This window comes from Ciconia boyciana, chromosome 1, assembly GCF_034638445.1.
Source record: "Ciconia boyciana chromosome 1, ASM3463844v1, whole genome shotgun sequence".
Lineage (NCBI taxonomy): Eukaryota > Metazoa > Chordata > Aves > Ciconiiformes > Ciconiidae > Ciconia > Ciconia boyciana.
The window spans coordinates 58,179,993-58,196,590 of NC_132934.1; the positions used below are offsets into that span (position 1 = coordinate 58,179,993).

At 51.9% G+C, this 16,598-nt stretch overlaps 2 protein-coding genes across 4 annotated transcripts in view; one reads left to right on the plus strand and one right to left on the minus strand.

Annotated features, from left to right (window-relative positions):
- TMEM184B (transmembrane protein 184B) overlaps positions 1–11,662 on the plus strand; it is a 31,108-nt gene extending 19,446 nt beyond the window's left edge. The window contains exons 4-11 of one of the 2 annotated variants that reach the window (XM_072869262.1): positions 651–741; positions 1,292–1,367; positions 4,335–4,426; positions 4,726–4,895; positions 6,121–6,315; positions 7,209–7,232; positions 7,957–8,005; positions 8,296–11,662. In XM_072869262.1, coding sequence (XP_072725363.1) covers positions 651–741; positions 1,292–1,367; positions 4,335–4,426; positions 4,726–4,895; positions 6,121–6,315; positions 7,209–7,232; positions 7,957–8,005; positions 8,296–8,476 — 878 coding nt within the window. In that variant the 3' untranslated portion in view covers positions 8,477–11,662. The remainder of the gene's footprint in view (positions 1–650; positions 742–1,291; positions 1,368–4,334; positions 4,427–4,725; positions 4,896–6,120; positions 6,316–7,208; positions 7,233–7,956; positions 8,006–8,295) is intronic. The other variant, XM_072869272.1, reaches the window with a different exon arrangement.
- Positions 11,663–12,678: 1,016 nt separating this feature from the next.
- MAFF (MAF bZIP transcription factor F) lies at positions 12,679–16,123 on the minus strand. 2 transcript variants are annotated; one of them, XM_072869284.1, is made up of 3 exons: positions 15,988–16,123; positions 14,838–14,891; positions 12,679–14,755 (listed from the first exon to the last, which is right to left on the minus strand). In XM_072869284.1, exons 1-3 carry the CDS (start codon positions 16,093–16,095, stop codon positions 14,342–14,344), a joined length of 576 nt encoding a protein of 191 aa, XP_072725385.1. In that variant the 5' UTR covers positions 16,096–16,123; the 3' UTR covers positions 12,679–14,341. The 2 variants fall into 2 exon arrangements, with proteins under 2 accessions (XP_072725385.1, XP_072725396.1); XM_072869295.1 differs by lacking the exon at positions 15,988–16,123 and adding an exon at positions 15,479–15,802.
- Between the last annotated feature and the right edge of the window lie 475 nt (positions 16,124–16,598).

Consider the following 16,598-nt stretch of genomic DNA (forward strand, 5'->3'; position numbering starts at 1 on the left):
TCTGAGAAGGCTCTTCCTCATCTGTACCGGGTTGCTGGGGAAGGCAGAAAAGAGGTGGCCTAAGGAGAAGGCTATTCAGTATGCAAGAAATTTCAGCTTTCTGAGGAAATTAAGCACAGAGGCTGTTTTTCAAAAATCTCCGCTAGACATGAAAACAGAGTTTCACTGATTGGTAAAAACCCTCTGTTTCTCCAACTCTTATGTCTATAGTCTGGTTACCTCAGAGAGAGAAACTGTGTTCATCACCTAAAAGGTTAAATACAGGAGATAAGATATGGTTGATGGATCAGAGATAACTTTTCCAAATTATTTAGTACCAGTGTAATGTCCTGGAATAATGCACAGGAACCCTGTAAAGAATGGCATCTTACAGATGCCAAGTCAAACAGAGACTGACCACAGTTTTAAATGGTCCTGTGACCCTTTTGGCATGAGTCATGGAACTGGCCTGGGACCTTGGCCAAACTCCAGTTCAGATAGTCTTGTGAGCGCTGAGGTAGGATGATAAATGCAGTGAAAATAATCTGGAGTGCTTTGAAGGGAAAGATGCTGCATAAGCAGTCGCTGCTAATGTTTGCTCTGTTGCCTGTACTCTTGGTCCTTGCACCTGTTTTGAAGTTGGTTGTCATTTTACTCTGATGTCTTTGCAGCCTTTGTAATATACAACTTTCTCAGCCTCTGCTATGAGTACTTGGGAGGGGAGAGCTCCATCATGTCTGAGATCAGAGGGAAACCAATTGAGTGAGTATTTATTGTGCTTACAGCATGATTTTCTCCTCCTTCTGTGCCCATCTACCATGCCTCTATCCCTGCCCTGAAAAACTGTGTCAGGTGGCAAATGTCTGCTGAGACTGGGCAGCATGGATAATGATGATTTACCAGTACCCTGCTCTGAGACAGATCAGGCTGATCACATCCTCTTAGGCAAGCTGGACTGATTCACAGCTTTTCTGGACACCTGCCTACTCCTTTGTTTCTTTTCTTATTCCCTTCTCCTCCTTTAAATCTTTTCTCTCTTCAGTTGGTTCTGTGTGCTTCTTCTAGGATCTGTGTTTCTCCCCATGCTACTCAGTTAAAAAAAAAAAGGACAAAAAGAAAAAGATTGGAGTGTGGAGTCAGGATGTTGTTTTAAACACGTCTCTGAAAGAGGGTATGGCTGTAACTGTAATCATGGTTGGAGAAAGCAGCAGTCCTGCAACTTTGCTACAGAGGTAGACAAAGACAGTAGGAATCTTGCACTCTAGCCCAAATCTTGCTTCTGAACCCTGTCATCTTGTGCTCGCTCTTTCAGGTCCAGCTGTGTATATGGGACTTGCTGCCTGTGGGGAAAGACCTATTCAATTGGATTCCTGAGGTTCTGCAAACAGGTATGGGCTGCAGGAACTGTGCCATCGTCTAGAAATGAATAAAGTGTGTGTGGGTGGCAGTGGTGCCTTTTGCTGCTGAACTTCTGAGATGAGCACTCCTTAGAGGGGGTTTATAATATCGTTTTGAGAGGCCTGCAGACTGCTGAGAAGAGGGGGTGTTTCGGGGTTGGTTGGTTTGTTTTGAATGATCTTAACATTTCTACTCAACCCCGCATCAGGAAGGCCTTAGCAAAAGACCTAATTTATCTCCTGGATCTGATGTTAGCCCTGGGAAGAAATTCTGATTTCCTCTTCCCTTTCTGGATTGCAGAGGTCCCAACTTTAAGAAATTGATGGCTGTGTTGCGTTGCAGACACCCCACAGTTGTGTAACAGCCTCCTGAATTCCCAGTGCTGCTGTTGTGGTTTGGAGTTGAGGAGAGGGTGGAGGTTAAGTGTGAGACAGTGCTTTTTAGGAGGAACCAAGTATTGCTCACCATGTATGTCTGTCTGTGCTGAATTGGGTATGTTGAGGGGGAGGGAATGGGGGAGATCTAAACCTCGATACAGCCCTCATCTGCTCATCTCAGGTCAGTCACCTCTGGCTGCCATGAAACAGCTGGTGAGTTTCAAGGCTTTGCTCACTTGCTGAAATGAACACATGAGGTTTCTCTGGAGACAGCGTGAAGCAGGTCTGGTTCTTTGAAAGGTCTCAGGTCACTGTAATTCCAGTCACTGGGTCTAGATATCTGCCCAGGCTTCTCCTCCACATCATGCCCCATCTTCTGTGTTTTAGCAATATGCAGGAACGTCAAAGGTACAATGCAGCCTCATAGTAATATCCAGTGTTAATCTCTGCAGCATGATTGGCCTTTTTCAAAGGATCACATCTTTATTTTCTCTGTTCTGTTCATCTCTCTCACATATTCTTTCCTCATGGCTTTCCTGTTTTCTTCCCTGATATTTTATTTTCTAAGCTGCTTCCAGTATGCTGCTTCATTTGTTTCCCTTGGGCTTCATTTGTATACCCTGTGTTTGATTCAATGGATTATCTATTCTTTTTGCCTCTAATGTTAACTTTTACCTTTTAAATGTGTCATAAGCAAACATAACACCCATCAAGGTGAATGAGTGCTGGAGAAATAATTTCCCTTAGACCTCTTGTTTCTCATGTCCCACAGCCTCTGGTAGTTATCTCCACACGGGTTGCACCTGGGAAAGTTTTTTCACAACAATGAAGACTAGAAGCACTTTTTTGGGGGGGGATTCTGCCTGCTTCCACAAATCCTCAGCTCACTTGGTAACTCAGGCTTAGGTGGATATTTTGCTTTTGCTTTGCTGCTATCTGGCAGTAATTCTTCTAGTCAGGCCTGCCCTTTGCAAACTGCAAACTCTGCTGTGGAGGCTGTGAGGGAGGTGTCTTGCAAAGGGATGTTTAAGTACTTCCGTCCTTCTTGGCTCAAGCTTAAATGTTGCCTTGGTGAGAAATCTTCAGCACTAAGACTCACTTTCTAGTACTTCTAGACTTCCAGGATTGCTGAGGAAGACCTTTTAAGGCAAATTCCTGGATAGGTTGGTGCAAAAGGGCAAGAGAGCAGATCTCAGTGCTGATCTGTACAGTATCCACCATTGTGGTGATCAGGAAGAGGAACGGGCTGGAAGGAGCACCTTGCCCATTTTATCCCTGCTCTCAGCATCTCCAGCACTCCTGTTGCCTCCCACCACCACCTGCCCATTTTCTGCTCTTTCCAGCCCCTTTCATCGTGAAGGAATCTGTGTGTTATAACCATTCCTTCTTTCCATCTTCACCCCCACCCCAAGCTGTTCTCAGGCAGGTGCCTGCTGTGGGTCAGTCAGTCTGCTTGCATTGCCTACGGCCCTCCAGCAGTCGGGTGGTGTGCTGGTGGCTGCGGTAAAATCTGGACAGCTCGTTTCCTTAAAGATGTCTTGATCAAGATTCTTTGCTGTGTCTGGTGACCCTCACAGATGGGTCACACACCATCCATGTGCTTCCTGTACGCTGTAGCATCTTCTAGGAAAGCAACTAAAAATAGGATGTGATGGTTTGGATTGCAGGGAAATGGTTAAAACATCCCCAGATTGGAAGGAGAGGAAGCTCAGGGGACGGACTTGTTTACCAATTATCTTGACCTTTTCTAGTTCACATATTTACAGTGACTCACTAACTGGCATGTGCTGGGGTTTTTAATCTCCTTGAAGTCTTATGACCACTAACAAATTGCATCGTATCCAAAGCAATTATTCCTGTTTGGGTTTGCCTTCTTTCCATACACAGCCCTCCCCACATGTGTGCAGGTCAGCACCTGCCCAGGCTCTTCCAGCCTCCTTCAGGGAGACACGGGTGACATTTTTAGGGTCACAACCCTCCACTCTCTTAGGACCTTGAAGTTCAGCATCTCCAGAAAGATGAAGAATGGGGTGGCTTTGAGAGAGGAGTCATCCCAATAGGAGCAGTGGTTTATACTGGCAGAATGGATAGAGCTGATCCCAAGTGCCACTAAGCCTTTGGGGAGATTCAGACCTTCTTGCCTAGCTTTATGGCAACTATGGATTGGAGTTTGCTTCCCTTCCCCAGTATCCCTTTGTTAAACTTACTGTGTCCATACCATAGCACAGTGTGGGATTTTTTGTTTTTCATGCTGTTACTGTGTTGCAGCACAGCCTATGAAAAACAGCTCTGGAAGAGTGCAGCTGAGCAGCTTCTGGGAGCAACCTACAGAGAGATCTTTCTTCCCATTCTGAACAAGTAGATAGCACGCGTACTTCTTCTGAATCTCCTTTATCTCCTTTTGGGTGCTGCAGTCCTCAAGCACAATCGATTAGCAAGTGGCAGGGTCAGACTCCTTGCTGGGACTGGATCGTGTTGCCTTGCTGAGTTGTCCCAGTGGACGCTCCATCGTGGTGCTGGTTTGGGAACTTGGCCTCTTGCACCTCCTGCCTTCTCATTCCTCCTCTCTCATTCCTGTAGGCTACCCTGCAGTTCTGTGTGGTGAAGCCCCTCATGGCCATCAGCACAGTCATCCTTCAGGCCTTTGGCAAGTACCAGGATGGTGACTTTGAGTAAGTTTGTTTGTCTAGCATGCAAGCCTCGGCTGCTCCTTCTCTGCCCAGTTGCGCTTATGGTCCATGTGTGTGCTGGGCCATAGGAAAAGACAGGGGGACAACATGGGCTGAATATGCATGTGAGAAAAGAGGGCAGGGGTAAGCCTGTTGGTTTCAGGTTTTTTCTGCCTCAGTTTGGGGGAGGGAATGGGACAGGGAGGCAGGGAGGAAAGGGCATCTTAGAACTCCTCAGCGGCAGCAGCAAGGGGAAAAGATCATGCTGAAATTTCAAGCATTCATATATCTTCTCTTTTCAGTGTAACCAGTGGCTACCTCTACGTGACGATCATCTACAACATCTCTGTCAGCCTGGCACTGTATGCCCTCTTCCTTTTCTACTTCGCCACTCGTGAGCTGCTCAGTCCCTATAGCCCAGTCCTCAAGTTCTTCATGGTGAAGTCTGTCATCTTCCTGTCCTTCTGGCAAGGTGAGCTGCTTTTCCCTTCCCTTGGTAGGCACAAAGAGCTCTCTGCAGGGGCTCAGACACTAGAGTTGATAGAACAGATGCTGATTAAAAGCCAGAATGTCTTTCTGTATTATTATTATATTTGTTTTAGGGTCTTTCATTGCTTTACTCTGGGAAACCTGTTTTGCTCATTTTTATTTTCATTTCTATGCTGCTGAATCCTCACTGTCCTTGTGCACGTGCGTGTGCACGCGCATATCTGTCTGGCAAAATCAGCTGTTTGGATGAAGAGTCCTTTGCATTCCTGGAACAATCATAAAGCACAAGCTGCCAACATTTTATCTGCGTGCTGCCATTTTATTGATTAAAGTGGCACATTTAAAAATTTTTAGTACTACTTTTTTTTAGTGCTCTATAAATAAAATTGTAATGGTATGTCTGTGATTCATGTGAAGCAGCAAGCTGGCTGAATGCAGTGTGTGCCACCACAGAACCACCACCGAGCGGAAGGACATTCAGAATATGTACACGTGATGCAGAGGCACATTCAGAAAGCTGAAATTCCACCTAAGCTTAGTGTTTCTTACTAATTGGCTCTAGGCATTTTCCTGTTCAGTGCCCTACTTAAGTTTACTGAGTTGCACTTCAAAGACTAATTGAGTAGGAACTTAGGTGGAATTTAGGCTGTTGGACTATGGCCCATCCTTCCTGTCTACAGACAAACTAATAAGCTATCTAGTTTTTCATCTTGAGCCATCTGGTCACACGCTTTCTGCCTTCTCTGGAATTCTTCAGCCACCTGGCTAGGGACAGGGAGAAACATATTTCCTTCAATGGTGTGTCAAAACCACTTTATGCTTAAATGATAAGCTCTGTTACTTCAATTTTTGCTCTAGATAGTGGAACCGCTGAGAACACAGAAGTGCTCACAGAAATATCTGACTGTTTCTTACCCTTTTGGACTTAAGTCCTGCAGCAGCTAGTTCCACAGGTTATGCATCAGTTGAGGACAGAAGAGGGTCAGTGTTTGAACATTCTTTGCTTAAACATATTTGTCCCATTTATTCCTCCTTTCTCTGTTGTATAGGTGAGCGTAGATGGGATTATCTAGTCCGCTCTGTTTGTAGCTCCTGTGTTAAATGAGTTTGTGTCTAGGACATACAGCACAGACAGCTATTTCCATTCCTTACAGTTGGTATGCGATCATGTTTTCTGCACATTTACATGAGCTTGTTGCTTTGTTTAGGGATGCTGTTGGCCATCTTGGAAAAGTGTGGTGCCATCCCCAAAATCCACTCTGCCAATGTGTCTGTGGGCGAAGGCACAGTAGCTGCTGGGTATCAGGACTTCATCATTTGTGTGGAGATGTTCTTTGCAGCCATCGCCCTGCGCCATGCCTTCACATACAAGGTGTATGTGGACAAGAGACTTGATGCCCAAGGTAGGAAATATGCCAGCGCGTAGGGCATGTCTGTTTGGTAGGGAGACTGGGTGGAGACTGGTCCCTATGGCAGCCAACACACTGATATGACTCCCAACCTGAATGCTTGGAAAACATCCCCTCCTCCGTGGTGTCTGAACAGATTCGTTGTGCAACGGCTCTGCAGGGCAGAAATGTTGCCTGAATTGCATTGTTCCCTTTTCAGTTCCCCAGTATGCCACCCACGACAGCTTGTTGCAGATCTGAGGGCTGCAAGAAGTTGCATCCTTTTGATAGAGTGCGTTTGTCCTTCTTCCTGTCTCCTCAAAGGGGAACTCCATTGCTCCAGATTGTGCAACAGACTGAAGGCAGGAGGGACAGGGCCTGAAACAGGCTCTGTTTTGAATCTGGCTCAGGAAGATGAGGCTGTGCTTTGGCAATATGTTTGGCCTGGAGGAGGAGGATCTTCCTGTAATGACTTTGTGAGGGCTGGGCTGCTAGAAATCTTATTCTGGGGAAGAGGGAGGCGGATGTTGTCTCTGGGAAAAGGGGGTTCTCGTGCCCAGTCTATGCAAGTACATTCAGTGTTCTTGAAATAAAGGGGTTCCTTCCTGCTGGGGGGAGTCTGTGCTGAGGTGTGGGAAGACACCAGCCCTTGGGCTCTGTACATGTAGATGATCCGTCCATCCCAGCCAGCCCAAGAGGTTTTGGAAGGACAGTGGCCGCAGCTGGGGGAGATGAGACCTGTGGGTGATGAAAGAGTAAACTGCTGGCCAGTACACTGGGAGATGTTTTGGTGGTGGGTCTTGTTCAGTTCTTGTTATTTCCTCTCTCTCTCTCTCTCTTTCTTTCTCTGTCTCTCTCTCCTCTCCCTTTTATCCCTCCCTTGCTTTGGCCACTGGTCCCTGATGCAGCTGTTCCATCATATGGGCCATACGGTAGGTACAGCATGCTCTGTGTTTGTCTCTGTTGGTTTTTAACTGGGATGCTGTTCTGTCCTGATTCTCAGCCTGCCTACTGCCTGCTCTGTCCCTTGTTCCCCCTTCCTTGTAGGTCTGTAACTCAACTGCCTCACACAGCTGCTTTAGGGTTGTCTGGATCACAAGTTGTAAAACAGCCCCGTGGGCTGTGGCATAACACCTGGCTTTAGAGCGTTTCTGTCAGGACTGTGTGAATCTCTCTCCAAAGAGTTGCACAGGCTCTCAAAGGAGCTGGTTTGCTCTCTCAGCCCAGCCTCCCTTCACTTTCATAATTGCCAAAGATGATCAGCGTGCTTTGGTTGTTTGGGGAGCTCATCCCCAGGACTGAGCAGAGCCAGAAGCCCACTCTGGAAATGCAACCTAGAAGCCATGAGAAATGGCTGCTCCTAGAAGGACACACAGCCTTCCTCTGTGCTCAGCACTTGGGTGGGACAATCTCCAACTGTTGCTTCCTTCACAATAACACTGTGACACCCTCCACCCGTGGGGTGGTTCTGCCTCTAGTACTGCCTGTTCCCCTCCTTTCCCTCCTTTGCGCTGCTTTCCACTTTTATGATCTCTTTCCTGTGGGCACTTCGATACAGCCTATCAGTCTTAATTTCCAGTGAGTGGGAATGGCAAATGCCATTTGTCCTATATTTTTAGAATTTCCTTAGTTTTTGTCTTCTGAAACCCTTTACAGGAGCACCTCCGTACCTGACTGTCTTCGTTGCACACCCAAGTCAGCACAGGTAGTGTGTAGTGGAGGTTGTCGCTGTGGGTATGTCCCATTCTCAAGGCATGTCCCCCATTTGGTACTGAGGTGGATTCACTTGGCTAGCAGTGGCTGGATTTAGGAGCACTACTAGTAAAACTTGACACCATTTGTGTGACATTTCCTCAGCAGCTGCTTAAGGAAGTTTGTAAAGTAATCTGCAGGATCTAGGAGTGCATGTACCCTGTTCTCTTTACCTTCATGTTAAGGGGTGGGGGAGAAGGCAGCAGTATTCTTCACTTGTCCCTCCCCGTCTTGTGCCAACAGGTCGCTGTGCTCCCATGAAGAGCATCTCCAGCAGCCTCAAGGAGACCATGAACCCCCACGACATTGTCCAAGATGCGATCCACAACTTCTCCCCAGCCTACCAGCAGTACACCCAGCAGTCAACGCTGGAGCATGGTCCACCCTGGCGCAACGGCAGTCACGTTATCTCGCGCTCCCATAGCTGCTCGGGTGCCCGTGACAATGAGAAGACCCTCTTGCTGAGCTCCGATGATGAATTCTAGGAGGGGAAACTGCCAGCACAGGCTGTCATTTTCCTTCTTTTGTTGTTTTTTGTTTTTTTTTTTAATTTATTGAAGCAGAAACACGCAAGTCATATCACTTCCTAGAGAGTGCAGATTGCAGAAGTGGGCACTTCGCATTAGCTTTTGTGAGTACAGACATGATGTGCAGTGCAGAGGTGGGGGGATGGCCAGGACTCCATTCTCGAGCCCATTCCTTACACCAGCAATTGACTGGAATTAATTGAAGCAGAGCTCCGGGGTTTGAGGCTCTGGCCTCCCACACCTGCCCAGCTCGGTGTGGAGCGTGACTGGCCAGAGCTCAAAGTTGTGGCCAAAAATGTTTTTGCTTGTTTTTTTTTTTTTTTTTTCCCCCAACTGGACAATGTGACTGCTTTGTATTCCTCTTCCTGAATGGTTGATGGAGGCACAGTGTGCTCCCCCAGCTCCCCGGTACTAACATCTCTGTGATCCTTGGGAAATGGGATTAGGATGCAGTGATAAGCATTCCTGAGGACCAGACCAGAGATTGGTCTCTCTATAGCCATTGCCTTGAATACTTAGTAAGGAACATCTGCCCCCACCCTCCTAAGCACCTGGTTGTGCAGTCCTGTACTTGAGTGAGCGAGGGGGAAAAGGACAGGACTTTCTTCCTGTTCCTGCACTCTCTGCATCCCCTCTGCTCCCCATCAAAGCTGATGCTTGTTGAAGCTCAGCAGGGATGGAATTGCTGTCTCACAAGGGCAGGGTTTTCTAATCACCAGGTGTCCACGCTTCCCATCTCCCCTGTGGTTCCTATGGTAAGAAGCCTCCCTGGAGCATCTGTCTCCTGCTAACAAGACTGAGGACTGGCCATGATAGGTGGTGGAAGTTTGTAGAGCTCTGGCCCTTTCATCCCTCTTTGGGAAAGGAAGATATGTAAACACTAAAACGTTTTTTCTTCTTGTTTCCTGTCCCCCACTGACATAGCTGCCCCTCTTAAAGGTGTGGATTGCACCAGGTAGCTGCCAGAGTGGGTCCTGGTCTCTCGCAGGTAGCTCTCCCCGTGCTTGTCGTCACTGACTTCCCCTGTGAGCTGCACAAGTTTTGCCCTTAGGCTGGAGTATTCGGGAAGAGATGTTGCACACTCCTTCACTTTTTATCTCCATAGTTGTTCTGGGCCAAACTGGAGCAGACTTGAAACCTGACATGGTTAAAACCATGGCTTGAAACCTGGCTGGTTAAAATTGTCCCTCTTAGTTTCCCAGGCAGCAGTTGCTGCTGCACATTTCACAGGCCCTGCAGCAACTGCAATGCTATCAAGGGTGGAGCCGGCATCCATGGGAGTGGGAGAAGAAGCTTCCCCTTGCTTTTGTTGGTTTTTGAATTGGCTCCTAGGTATTTAGTAGAGCCAAAATAAAAATGATCCCTCTGTAGATCTGTCCAGGGACCAGGAAATGCCTCTTGCTTGCTTAAAATTGTCTAGGGGAGGAGGGGGGAGCACACTCAAGTGCCACAGATCAGATGCCCCTACCCCCAAGCAGGAAGCAAAATGGAGAGGTTGGAGCAAGCTGCTGTGTTCTTGGCTGTAGTTTCTCTGTTCCTCTCCTGCTTGATGTCTACCTTGCCATCAGCAGACCTGTGTGTTTCCAGATTGCCCCTCGTTGCTCTGCTAGGAGGACTGGGGTCTGGTTTACTGCCTGGAGTTTCCCTTTCCTCTTGTATCCTAATCTATGTGCTTGCTCATTCACTTTCTCAGAAGCAACTGTGAGCAAAGAGCACCTCATTTCCTCAGCACCCCTGCCAGAAGCATGTGGTCAGGAGTGGGGGGAAAAGGGCTTGAAGAGAGGTGGGTTTGCTCCCTGCTGTGAGGACAAGATAGGGGAAGGCTTAAGGACAGCGTCTCCTTCCGTACTCACGTGTCTGGGCGGATGGTGAAGCAGGTGGGAGCAATGGTGCTGACTCTTGAGGGAGCCAAAGGCAGGGTCAGTGGATCCAGCAGCTTCTCTGCTGCTGGTTTCCCCATTTGCACACATCCTGCGATGCCATGCAGTTAGTTACTGCTTTTCCTAAACCTGTTGCTGCTTAAATGGACATGCAAATGCTATCTGCCGGGCTTTGTGTGGACTTGGTGTAAAACTCCTTTTCCTCATGCCATAAGCCACGTGGAAAGCAGGGCTGGAGATTGAATGGGCTTTCCTTCCATCTTCCATGGCTTTGATTAATAGTCCTTTAGCGTGAGGTATTTATGTTAAACTTCCCCTCTCTCTTAGGAAAGCAGGGCATGGGACATGATCCCTTCCTCCCCTTTCCTTGCATTTGCAGGCCTTGATGATGTCCCAGTGTCACTTAATTGGTGACTGTCCCCAGTCTTCATTGCATTGGGCAGCCGAGATCTGAAATCTCTGGGCTTACCCCATTGAACTTGAAGATGATCCAGGCTTGGGGAAGTGTTTTTTAAAAATTACTTTGAAGTGTATGCTGCATATATATGCTGTGCAGAGGATCTGGATATTCTTGAAGCTTCCTGTATGTAGTGGTTTAAAGTATAACCCTTTTGCACTAGCTGCCTTTGGAAAAGCCTGATAAAGAACTAGCGCCCAAACAGCCAGCTGCCATGCATTATAATTTTATATACATATTTTAACACCACACAAAATCATCTCTGAGCTTCCTGCTCTCCCTCACAACAGGTAAGTGCCAGAGCAAGGACTGGCTCTGAAGCCGCTCTGGCTTGGAGGAACAAATATCTTATAAGACCCAGAGCTTGAGACCAAGGAGGTCGAGGCATCCGTGGTCTTGCAGGTCCGCTTGCAGTAGCCCAGGGCCCCAACAAATGTGTTGGTTCCAGGAGTAGGCCCTTGGAGCTGCTCTGCCTCACCTGCTTCCCCTCTCCTTCCTTCCTTCCTTTTTGTTTACCATGTAACATACCCATGGGATTTGTTTATTATTTTTCCATATAGAGTAGTTCTTTGTATATAAACAACTGAAAAAAAAATGTATGATAAATAAGACAGAGTCACCTAGTTTTGTACCTATCGTGTTTAACTGATGTGAGCTCAGCGACAAGCTGCTCTCTCTATTTTGGTCTTTGTGACGTTATACTCTGCAGAAATGAGCAAATATGACAAATAAAAATATAGAGATAATATAGATTGTACTTAAGCTGCCTCTGCGTGGTGCTCTCTGGGTGACTTCTCTGAACTGATTTTGAGTTTTTGCTCATTGCAAGGGCCGAGGCTTAGTGGGTCAGTATGTCTTGTCCTCCTAGTCCTCTTCTGAGAGGAAAGCTTCACACCATCTGTGTATGCAGGAGCTGATGGAGAAGCAGCACTACAGCAGCCTGGGGCTGAGACATCACTGATAGCCCAAGGCAGGAGTGAAATCCATTTGTCAAAAACCCGGAGTAGAGATGAGTCCTGATCTTGGGTGCTCAGTGTGAAACACCTGTGGGAGAAAGGGGACTGCTTGCTCTGACACAGGCTCCAGCAAACAGCAGCTCTGGGCTTTTCTTCCATGAGTGGTGGTGGGGCTGGGGCGGTTTGCAGTGGCAAAAGGCAATGTGAATGTAAAACCCAGAACCACCACATGAGCACTGCAAGCTGCCAGGAGGCTGGGACCTGGCCCGCCTGAGCGTCAGGGGAACATGCTCATTGCTTCCACCTCAGCTCTGAGGAAGGGTGGCTTTTCCCCACAGGGAGGAGGTCAGGCTTCACCTCCGGGTAAGGCGCCTGCCATACTTCCTTCCCCTTCTGCCACCCACGGATGTGAGCTCCCTGCTTTCCTCCTTGCTGTTCCTGAGTCAGGCAGTGAGGTCATTCAGCAGGGAAGTTTTTGGGTAGAGCTGCCCTGATTGCACCTGCCTCTCCTCCTGCACTAGGGTCAAGGGCAGCCTGGAGGGAATTTTTCTAGTGAAAAGCATTATCTTGCCTATAAAAAGCTGATTTGGTGCAGCTGAACCACTCCTGAAAGCAAATGCTTGCTTACTGAGCCCCTTTTCTTCCAGAGACTATAAATCTGTGTTCTAAAAAGTCATGAGGTGTCCCCTATCCCACCTTTTTTGGGCACATTCTTGAACATGTGCTGCAGTGGAGCTAGAAAACCTGGTCTCACTGAGACACAGCTCTGTCTTGAAGTTCAAGAATGACCAAACACACTCACTGTGGAAAAAAAAGAACTTGCTTTATTTGTAAAGTCTACAAAATACAGAGGAGTCAGGTAGGACGCATACTGTAAGTCAGAAAATAAATAAGTATTTTGCTCTATATAAGTATAAGATAAAATGTGATTTGCATATATAAAATATAAAGTACAGCTCTGTACCAACATCCTGGCTGTGCCGAGAGGCGGAATGGCAAAGAGGACGTGAAAATAACTTATGTTCGTGCAATAAATAAACCCAAGAGGAGTTGGGGTGGGGGGATGCTAACCACAGTGCCCCCTCCACAAGTGGCAGGCACCTCTCTCCAGGGAGGGATGGAGGCTGCAGCCGAGGGTGGCTGGCGTGACAGTACCCAGGCAGGGGCAGAAAGAGGGGGATCATCTACAGCAGCAAGAAGGGTCTGCCTCTTGTTACCTCCCCCGTGCTGCCTGTTATTTAGCAAACCCAACTCTTCTCCAGCATTTGAGCCTGCTGAAGAGCTGGTTGTCCCACACTGGTGTCCAAGCTGGAGGAAAAACCGAGGGTGGAGCCTACCTGCCTGCCAGGCAGCTCCCAGGAGCAGGGATGCTCTCTCACCCCTGCTTCCCACCTCCACCCCTCTCTCTGCCTCTGCAGCTCTGGCTCTCAGGTGCCAGGAGCACCTTTCCATGCGCTTTGTAGGCGGTAGGGAGCGCTTGGTGGGGCTGTACAAGCCGGCCTGTGCTGAGCAAAACAGTGTTTATCTCTGCTCCAGCTGCCTCCACTTCCTTCCTGCCAGTGCTGCTGCATTTCAGAGACACCCGGCCAGCCAGGCTGAGCATCCATCCCATAGGCAGAAAGAGGCATGAAAGATGTGCATGATGGAGAGAGAGAAAACAGCACCTCTGCTTCTCTCCTTTGCATACAACAGTCTGGGCTGACCCGCTCACATCCCCCAGCTCTCCCCTGCCTCAGGGAACCTCCTCCATCACCGTCACCTCTGGGCTCCCCCAGCGCTGCAGGCTGCCACAGCACTTTCCCATCCCACTCACCCTTACCAGGCACCAACCTGCAGCCACTTTCTCTCCCCCTCAGACCTGCCACCTTCCCTCACCATCTCCACCCCCAGAGGCACCCAGCCATGCTGCCTCCTCCCTCCCTGCTCCAGCCATGGTCCAAGTTGCAGGGCCAATGCCAACCCCCCTCTCCATCATATCCCTTCTGCCCCTCGCTACAAAACCAGTCTCTGTGTTTTCCTCCCTGGCACGTGCTCCTGGGAGTGCCTGGCCCACACTCAGCTCTCCTGTGCCCTCCCCGCCAAAAAAAGAGGACCCTGGTGTTTTCCTGACAGCTTGGAGCCATGGGATGATTCCCCACTGCTGCCTGCATGGGCTTGCTCTCTCCTGCCTGCACCACCCAGGGTGAGGGGTGCCCGACCAGGGGGGCTGCAGCAGGGGATGGGCCTGGGTCAGAGGGGAGGGGGCTGCAGGGCTTCGGGGGCCACCAGTGGGGTCCTGTCCTCTGCCCCAGCACCCACGCTGCAGCAGCTCTCCCTACACGGAGGAGCTGGAGGTCAAGGGATGGGAGAAGGAGGATTTCGGGCACAGGTCCCATTGGGAAGGAGGTCAGGGAGGGAACAGGAGGGGATTCGTGGGAGAAGGTGCCCCGGGGGGGGGAGCCGTGCCCGGCTGGGGGACGGAGGCCGACACTAGGAATAGGCAGCCTGGTTGGCACCGGACTTGACGATGGTGATGACACTGGCGGTGGCCACCTTGGCAGCGGGCCCGTGGGCGGCCACGGTGCGGGCAAAGCCCTGCAGGGCCTCGTACTTGCCACGGAGGGTGTCAAGCTCCAGGCGCATGGCAGCGTTCTCCCGGGCCAGCTTGTCCACCTCCCACTCCAGCTCCATCTTCTGCTTCTGCAGCTCTTCCTTCTGGCAGACGCGCTTCACCCGGCAGCTGGCGGCGTAACCCCGGTTCTTCAGCGTCCGCCGGCGCTGCTTCAGCCTCGCCACCTCCTCCTTGGAGAGGCCCCGCAGGTGGTGGTTGAGCTCCCGCACCGACAGCCCCATCAGCTCCTCGTCCGACAGCAGCGGCGTGTTCTCCCCCAGCTCCCGCTTCACCTGCCGGAGAGAGGGGCAATCGCCTGAGAACCCCGAAACCAGACCCCTGCCCACCCAAACCCCCAGTCCCACTGGCACTCACCTTCAGGGCCTTGCTGGAGAGCCCGTCCGCAGCCATCCTTGCCTCACGCTGGCCCTGCCGAGCAGCCAGGAGAAAAGCCGGTTACCGCCAGCCCGTGCCCCTTGCCTTGGCACAGAGGGCACCAGCCCTGCTGGCCCCCTGCCCGGTGCCCGTGTCCCACCCCACCGGCTGTATGACTCATCCCTACTGCTTTAAAAAAAGTACATAGTAAAAATAATAATGATAGTAATAGTGACTGCAAAAAAATAATAGTAACAGGGACCTCCCAACCCTCCTTCATCCCCCCCGAGCTGGTCGGGATGCTGCTCTGCCCAGGGGACCCGAAACGCCCCAGCCCGGCTGCCGGGAGGCCAAGGCTTCCCTCCGGGGAGCAAACCCGGGCGAGATCCTCCCGAGGCTGGAAGGAAAGTAAAAGCAGCAACCCCACGGAGTGAAACCGGGGCGAAGCCACCCAGCCGGGACCCGCGTGGCGGTGCCACCCCACCGCCCCCGTGCCCGGCGGGCGAGGGCACCGCGGCTCCCGGCGCAAGGGTCGGGCGTCCGGCACGCTCCGGGGGCGAAGGGTCGGGGCCGCCGCCACGCAGCGTGGGCGAGCGAGAAGTGGCCTCCCCGTGATTCAGCAGCCCAGAGGGAAAAGTCACCGAAGCGGCGCCCGTCCCTTCGCCGGTGGCCGGTCCCTCCCCGTCCCGGGGTTAGGAGAGGGGGGAGACGGCCGGGAGCCCGGGCAGCAGCCGAGCAGCCTCTCCCCACCTCGGGGAGCCCCCTCCCCGCTAGCAGAGCCCCCGGAGGGACGAGGGGGGCCGGGCCGGGAGCGCTCCGCGGGGAGACGAGGGGCTGGAGGGAGGCGGCGGGGAAGGTGGAGCCGGGGCGGCTGGAAGCTGATGCAATCCGGGCCGAGGAGCCGCCGCCGGAGCCGGGGGAGCAGCGGCGGCTCCCTGCGGGCGGTGGCCGGGACTCGGGAGGGAAGCGCGGACGGCCCCGAGCGCGAACACCCCCCCGCCCCCCCCACGCCCAGGTCCCGCTCCCCGCGCTCGGCGGCGGCAGAGCGGCCTCCAGCCGGTGCCGGACCCCGCCGCCCCCCTCTCCCGGCCGACCCGCAGGGGGAGAAGCCGGAGGCGGGAGCGGAGGAGGCGCCCCAGCCGGCGCTTACCGGGAGGCTGCGCTGGTCCCCGCGGGGCCGCTGCCGGGTCAGGCCGTCGAGGCGGCGCCTCCAGCCCCGCTCCCCGCGATTACTCACCCGCGGATTCTTTTCATTCATAAAAACACAGTCATGCGGTGACGTCACCTCCACCCCGCCCCTCGCCGCCACCGCCGCGCGGAGCGGCCCCTGCTCTTAAAGCGGCCGCCGTCCTTACAGCGCCCGGGGTGACACGCCCGCCTTGCACACTGCTAGAGTAGCAAACGCACCGGGGTATGAATGCAGCCACTCTCCGCAACTGCTGGCTTTTCCCCAAATTTTGGGGTGACGCACGCCCAGGCAATGGCCACAACCGGGAGCAGAGCACCCCCACCCAACCCCAGCGGAATGGGCCGCTGCCACTTTAAGAAGAGCGGGTTCCCCCCCCCCCCGCCCCTCACAAAGATGGCGCCCCCCGCCCCTCTGCCCTCCTCCGAGATGGCGGCGGGCGCGACGCAGCGGCGCTCGCCGCGCTCCCCCGCCCTAATCGCCCCTCCCCGGGCGCGGCGCCGCTGATTGGCCCGCCCTGGGGGGCGGTGCGGCGATTGGCGGGCGGCCGGCGAAGCGGGCCGGGGGCGCCGCGC